Genomic DNA, 7,686 nt, shown 5'->3' on the forward strand with positions numbered 1-7,686 from the left:
CGGGACCAAACGGATCCAAACGTAAGCAAACAAAGCGGAACAGGGAGGGACCGTCCTGAATTTCTAACTGTTTGGACTAATAATTACACACCTGGTCTGGACCTCTGCTGTCTGGTGTTCAGTGTCCTGCCCTGTTGTTCTTTACCTGAATTATTTGAGCCCTACTGCCCTATTGCTAGATCTTTTAAACTATAGTGAATTGCTTAATCAACTTCTCTGTCATTTAAGCCATGGTGTACCACTGCTTGGTGATGATGTGGTTTCATTATATCATTAAAACTTTTACATTTCAATCTCTAAACTACCCTAATATTCCTTTCTGAAAATAGCAGATAGGTTGGGTACATATGCAAATGCTTTAGTTGCCTGAATTTGATAGTAAGGACACTGTAGCAAACCCATATTGGGGTTAAAAACCATGTAAAGTATCTAATGTGCACTTTAAATACACTAAGTATTCATTTATTCATCATGAATTAAATTGGCAACAATGTTTTTACTTAAAAAATATATATAAATATTTACCAGGAATATACATGTCAATCATTCCCTCAGTTTTTCCTTGACCATTAGCAGCTACATTTTGAATGACTGACGTATTGTTAACTTAACGATTTTAGAAAGTTCGAGAACGTGCAATTACATTTCTGTATTTCTATCAATTTATTTAGCCATTTGGTTATCATGGCAGCATGGTTTGGTAATGAAAGAATTAAGAAGGTTGCTGACTCATGTTTTGGGTCATGTACTATACTTGTAGCTTTGCCTAGGCTATATTCTCAATGGCTGAAATGTACAGAGCAAACACTATTATCTATTCCATGGGATATTGTTAGATCATTTACATTAAAAGTCAAATGTATTCATGTGCCAGATGTTGCACCCTAATGATTTATGAATTGCTTTGAATAACTACAATGGATTGTCATTCAAATGTCCAGGGGTAGAAATGGAATAGTGTGGAAAGTTGTCCATTTCCTCCAGTAGGAAAATACAGTGCAACCTTTTTTGAAATATCCTTGAAAATATTTGAACAGCTATATAATGTAATCCTTACTATGAAAGAATAACAAATCAGTATTATTTTTGTGTAAAATATCCTTTATTGATATTTTGCAAGCATGATATATGAGTGAAAAGACTTTAAAAGTTTAGTCCAAATTGAGAGTAACATTTTCTTTGCCACCGATGTAAAAAGCTGGGACAAAATCGAATCCCATCCATATTTTATATCAAACAAACACCTTTCAGTAAAAACACTAGTTCGGTCATTTATTACACTCATATTAATGTATCACATTTGATTAATGGTAGGGAATGTTTGAACTAAACAAATCAAACGGGAAACCCTAACACCAACTGTAATAAATTACCAAAAAAAACACACATGCATGTGTACACGGCATAAATAATATATAAAAAGTCCATATAAAAAAAACATTTAAGTAAAATAAGGAGCTAAATTTCCTTGGGTGGGATTCAAATAGGTTATTACAGTGAAGAATAACACTAAAGTTATAACTTAAATGTCAAGCAATACCTTGTATTCTTTAGAATAAAATATACAGATATTCCTGTCTAGGTAGGCTATCAGAAAACAGACATGTATTTAATGTACACAGACATCAAAGGGTAGATGAATGACTTAAAACTATACAGTATGTGACACATGATACTTACTGCTGAGGCACAATCATTTTTTAAATTGTTTGTTCGGTTATTTGAACACCTTTTTGTTTTCTAAAAAAGCAGATCGAGGAATAGTTTATTTTTCCTCCTGAACATGTGAAATACACATTAATTAGACTTGTTCTTCAACATGCAATTTCTTGACAATGTATAAAAATCGTGTGTGTGTGTGTGTGTGTGTGTGTGTGTGTGTGTTTAGTACATGTGTATGTATGTTCATGAGTAAGTGTGTGTTCGGTTGGCAACTCAGTAGCGATGCTCCCCTCGGGTCATGTGTGACGAAAACTCGTAACGGTCCTGACTGCGATGGCCACAGAGGTTGCACTCGAAGGGGTCTCGGAAGCCGTGGCAGCCCATGTGGATGGTGTACATCACGTGGTCTAGGAAGAGGATGCGGCAGTGTTCACAGCGATATGCCCTCACCTGCTCCCCCTCTCCACTCAGCACCTTAAACCCCTCCGAGGCAATCTCGATACTGGCCCGCATGGCCTCGTACTGCCGCTGCTGCTCCTCCTTCCCCAGGGGCAGCACGCCATTACGTACTCCGGACGTGATGTGGTTTGTCAGGTAGATGAGGCCTGAGGCCCCGACACCTGCCCTCTCTTCATTGTTGCTCTCCGTGTCGGTGGAATCCTGGCCACTGTGGCTGGGGGAGCCGTCCTTCTCGCTGGAGGCTGACTTGGACTTTGCGAGCAACAGAAGATTTTCGGCTGCGCTGTCCTTGGCTGACAGGCCGTGGCCCTCTGCAGGGGGCTTGTGGAGGGGGTACATGGAGCCCATGACCCCCATGTCAGAGGAGGTTGGGGAGGTCTGGATGAGCGGTCGGAGTGACTCGGCACCCAGGTAGTTGATGGCACTGTTGATGGCCTGGTCGATGACATGAGGCTGCATCAGTTCCCCCGGGCCACCCTCGAAGGAGATGTCGGAGAGGCGTTTCTCACCTGAGGGTTAGAAAGAAAAAACAGATGAATACCAATGTTAGACTACAATTCACATTTTAAAAAACTCAGTTTCCTGATATCAAACATTACAAGGACTTATGTTTAATTGTGGTTCTAGTGGTCAATTTATTGGCCACTTTTGACATATTGAAAAGTGATTCCCCTTATTTAGAATATTCCATTCTTTGCATTTTTCTCACGGATGATTACTTTACTGACATGTTTTGTAAATATATTTTTATTGTTAGTTTAAGAAAGAGTAATCTTCAGATACATGTATAATACACCAAGGGTAAGGATCAAGTTGAAATCAATGAAAATATTCTCTTTGCTCAACTTAAATAAAGCTCAAACATTGTTTTAATGATATGCAGATTCCAGGCACAAGGGTGATCATGCTGAATATGTGCTGTTTTTTTTTTAAATTGCTTATTCAGCAGCGCAAAGGTAGCAAATCCAAATGCATCAAACACAATTCTGACAATTGGAACCTAAGTCCTGTGCTTTACATGTTTGTTGGTATGCGAAGGTAGAAGACTTTATCCCTTACCTACAAACTTCTGTGGCATAGTGCTCTTACGTTTGGCTACATTATTAGCTAGTCTGTCTAGCACCAAGGCTCTCTTAGATCCCATCTGGCTTAAGTCTTCCCTCTGCTCATTCTGGTTGCTTTCTTCCTTTACTACTGGAAAGCAAGACAGAAAAGTAGGTTTCAGAATCAAAGTAGTGAAATCTGACCTGATTAAAAAGTATAATTACTGTATAACAGGATCTTGCTACAATTTGCTAAAGCATCCCTCCCTGACTGTAGATACATGGCACAATGATGAGGAGGCCTTTATTGACAGATGTGCTGCAGTTGGTAGACATTGGCCTTACTCACTAAGCAAAGCAGAGGGATCAACCTTTCTCATCATTTCCTCTTCTAATTTCCTCTTAACCTTTGCACTCTTGCCCCACTTCCTAATGTTGTCAGTTCAGTCGGCTACATGTACATCCGCCCACAATGGCTCTCTCCGTAGTATAAAGAGGTCATTTTTTACGTGAGCTACATTATCTTACTATAAAAAGCTACATTATCTTACTATATTTATTTAACTTTAAACCATGTTCCACATTCACAAAAGTCTTATAAGATTTTAAGCAGAACTGTCAATACATTTTTAACAAAACATGAACTGAAAAGAGCACAGCACTTTTTTTTGTCACGGTCTTATTTATGGTTCATGGACTCACAGAATGAAGTAGTACAACTTGAAGACCATCCAAGAAAATACCACATTTCCTTACTGAATAAAGTGTTTCCCCCTTTTAGAATAACTGGATATGAGTCATTAGTAACAGCAAACAAACACTCCAATATATTATGGAAGCCTTGCATCGGAAGAGAAACATTTATTCTGCAGGTAAATGTCATTAAAATCGAGCCTGACCTGTTGGAAGTATTGTTGCAATTTCAACATTGTTGGTGCATTAATGTTGCCACCAGAGTGAGTCCTGAGTGGTGACGAGTAGTCAAGTTCAAAGTAGGTCAACAGTGTGGGTGAAGGTGAGAGACTGACACACACTAACCTGTATAGATGCTGTTCTGCAGCCCCATGCACTGGAGGTAGTTGTGACACCGCTCCTTGTGTTCCTCCAGAGAGCTACGCTGCTTGTAGCTCCGCCCACAGTAGGCACATTTGTGGGGTTTTCCAACTGCAAGAAGTGACAGAGGTGAGTATTGACAGCATTTTAATTGAGAGCCATTTTTCAAGCATGTGAGATGTCCATTGTACTGTCCATATTGTGAGTGGTGTACATGTACATATGTTGTATTTTGACTTATAACAATGGAATTCTGTTTCATTCTCCAAAAGACCCAGTCCCCTGTTTCATTGACATGATAAATGTAATGGTTTTATAATCATTTCTTTGCAGATGACCGATATCCCACTGGGCAAAGACGCCAATTCAACGTCTAAGTCCTCGTTGATTCAACTTAATTTCATTGAAATGACATTGGAAACAATGTTGATTCAACCAGTGTGTGCCCAGTGGGATGGTTCCCACTCCACACTAAGACCACAGAGTACAGGGCAGGTGTTCCCTCACAATTCCACTGGGTAAGTACCACCACCTGGAAAGTTGATTAGGCCCTAAACGGGAGAAATTGGACTGAAACAGGGAGGGACTACATGGATTACATGGTCCATTTTTTTGTTTCTGTTTCAAAACCTTTTTAAAATGTTGCGTGCCCTAATGTCCACAACACACTGACCACTAATCCTTTCCTCCTAACTCACCAGAGTGGGTACGCAGGTGACCGCTGAGGGCGTCTCTCCGGCGACAGGCATAGTTGCACAGGTGACACTTGAAGGGCTTCTCTCCTGAGTGGAGCTTGATGTGACGTAGCAGGTTGCCTTTCTGGGTGAAAGAAGCGCCACACTGGCTGCACTGGAACGGACGTTCTCCTGAGGACAAGAAACACCACACAGCAGGTTGTTAGGGCCAGCACACAGGAGCAGCTGCCACTCATCTACAGTATGTATCAACACTTTAAATGTAATTGGCTCATTGCAAATGAGTGTTGGGATATTTTTCACTGACAAGCACACTTTTGTAATCTCACAAATACATAACTGCAGTATAGGTGTCTTTGTGAGTTATGCAAATATTATCATGTAGAAAATAGGAATATTTTCAGCAAAATCTTGTTTTATGAGCTCAGACACAAAATGACAATAATGTACATTTACAGCAGATTAGTATTTTGTTTGTAAGAGTAGGCTTATATGAATGGAATTCTATGCTTTATATAACCGAGGGTTAATGCAAAGTGTTGACAGTGTGTGGGGAATGTCTGAACGTGCTTTCTCTTTTGTCATCTTACAGTATGAGATGGACCCATTTTTGTCATTTGTATCAGTTTATCAACCATTCTGAGTTTGTCATTTTGCTTTGAGCCGCACAAATGTCGGCTCGGCTCAATGAGAACAGCCTCTCCTCAGAGAATAATGGGTCAGGTATTGAGCCATTGTCTGAATTTTGCTATCTGGATGCAAGAACTAAAACATCTCCACCAATAGCACAACTGTGGATGTGAATGTGGGGTCACTGTACCGCAAGACTCCCAAGCACTAGAACACGGTGAATGATGGAGGAACTCTGAGCACAGGCCAATCAACCAGCCTATGAGGGTTTGAGAGCGGAGTGACACTCCATTTCTCCATGCACTCCCTGGCCCTGAACCTCGGAGCCGAATGGCGCTCTGATCGAACAAGAGCCTTTCAGACTCAGGCTGCCAGTTCCGTAATGCACCAGTGCCTGGGTCAATTTGATCAGAAAATCTCTTCTTTTTTTTTCTCTTCTTCTTCGTCTCTAAAATAAGAGCAGCCCATCACAATGCAAATTCAAGCTCATTTGAATAAAGTGAAGGAAACACTTTGTGTTGAGAGCCAGTCTTCCTGATCAGTGGTTCTGGAATAAACCAATATCTAGCCTCTCTGAGTGTTGTGGCATTCTGTGAGAAGGTTTTAATATGGCTTTTTTTTCTCTCAAAAGGCCCCATAAAATAAGAGTTACCAGTGAAGCAGCAAAAATATAGAAAAAAGGAAACTCATTAAAAATGCATTTCAGGAGCAGAGACACCACAGAATATTTTCTATTTAAATAGGAGGCACTTCATTATATATTTTATTATATGTTATTTTGCATTTACATTAGTCTAGTGTTCCTTTCTTCCATTTTGGGTTTCATTAGTTTCTAAAGCTTGACAGTTAAGTGCCTTTTTGAAAAATGTTCCCCGCCACTGGTTTGGGTTCATTACAATAGAATATCAATTCTGAATTTTGAAAAACTTGTAATACTCGGATAATTGCCATTTTGTGGAGATTCCATTTAATTGCTGCAGATATCCTGTTTTTCAACTGTGATATAAGGGCATGTTTAGGGATTACATTCATCATACTTTTTCAATCTTATCACACAACAAATTGATCACGAGCCACTTCTCTCACGTGATCATTTAAAAGAACACTCCGAGAATTATAATTGTATAGTGGCTTCCTCAGTCACCAATACAGAATATAGTGTAGATATGACAGATGACATACTTGACTATATTTTGATATTTCAGTCTAAAACATCCCTTTACAGCATTATAGACCAATATAATGACTATAGCACAGTAACTACGGGAAAATATGCCTCTGAAACTAATCCAAATCAATGAAAGCTATATATTATCCACATAAAGAAACTCAACAATGTTTAATAACACATTATCTACTCATGTTAATATCTGCCATCATCAAATAGCTCCAATTGATTAAGTAATAACTTTTACAAAAACAAGTATTCAACTGCTTCATTGCACCTCAATTACGGAGAAGTGACATGGTAACAGTTAGCAGCTCCTGGTGCTTATCTCGTTGATTAAACACAATCGGTGGATGCCTAGCACTGTAGCATGGTAGCCTACTAAGTGGTACTTAGTGGTCAAATATTCAAAAACATATTTATTAGGTGATAAGCACGTAATTGCCATTTTAGATTTCCAAGTAAATACCACGTAAATGGCGGACTCTAAAATAGTGTGAAACCCCAATTACTTGTGTTGAAGCCTATAACTCATGCTCTGTAGGCAACTTTGGAATAAGACCTAAGAACACAGACTAACCCTAACAGTGCTCTGTCTACTGCTCTCAGTGTCTCAAGTGAATATAAAGACACTGACAGAATCCATCTCATCTTCTCTACCCCACATACATATAATCTCTCTGTAAGGCTACCAGTGAGCGTAGCGTGGGTGCAAAGTAAGGGCGATGAGTATCGCGGATGGCTTACCAGTGTGGCTTCGCTTGTGCACCATCAGCACATTGGGGCCAATGCAAACTATCCCACAGATATCACACTTGAGCTTCCCGTTGGGCAGGCGGATACCCCCAGCCGAGGAGTAGGGGCCCTTGCTGTCGGGGCCGCCTGCATGGGAGCCGTTCACTTTGGCCCCCGAGGCATCGAGCACGCGCAAGTCTTCCGCACACTCCTCCTCCTCCTCGCCATTCATCATCATGTC

The 7,686-nt window shown here is 40.2% G+C and overlaps 1 protein-coding gene across 2 annotated transcripts in view; it reads right to left on the minus strand.

Moving 5' to 3' along the window:
• Positions 1 to 1,080: 1,080 nt before the first annotated feature.
• LOC118401840 (DNA-binding protein Ikaros) overlaps positions 1,081 to 7,686 on the minus strand; it is a 23,853-nt gene continuing 17,247 nt past the window's right edge. The window contains exons 4-8 of one of the 2 annotated variants that reach the window (XM_035799460.2): positions 7,458 to 7,686; positions 4,916 to 5,083; positions 4,203 to 4,328; positions 3,181 to 3,315; positions 1,081 to 2,630 (exon numbers count right to left, since the gene is read on the minus strand). The exon at positions 7,458 to 7,686 is cut by the window's right edge and continues 53 nt beyond it. In XM_035799460.2, the coding sequence (XP_035655353.1) occupies positions 1,936 to 2,630; positions 3,181 to 3,315; positions 4,203 to 4,328; positions 4,916 to 5,083; positions 7,458 to 7,686 (1,353 nt within the window). In that variant the 3' untranslated portion in view covers positions 1,081 to 1,935. The other variant, XM_052478055.1, reaches the window with a different exon arrangement.

Source organism: Oncorhynchus keta, chromosome 2 (genome assembly GCF_023373465.1).
Source record: "Oncorhynchus keta strain PuntledgeMale-10-30-2019 chromosome 2, Oket_V2, whole genome shotgun sequence".
Lineage (NCBI taxonomy): Eukaryota > Metazoa > Chordata > Actinopteri > Salmoniformes > Salmonidae > Oncorhynchus > Oncorhynchus keta.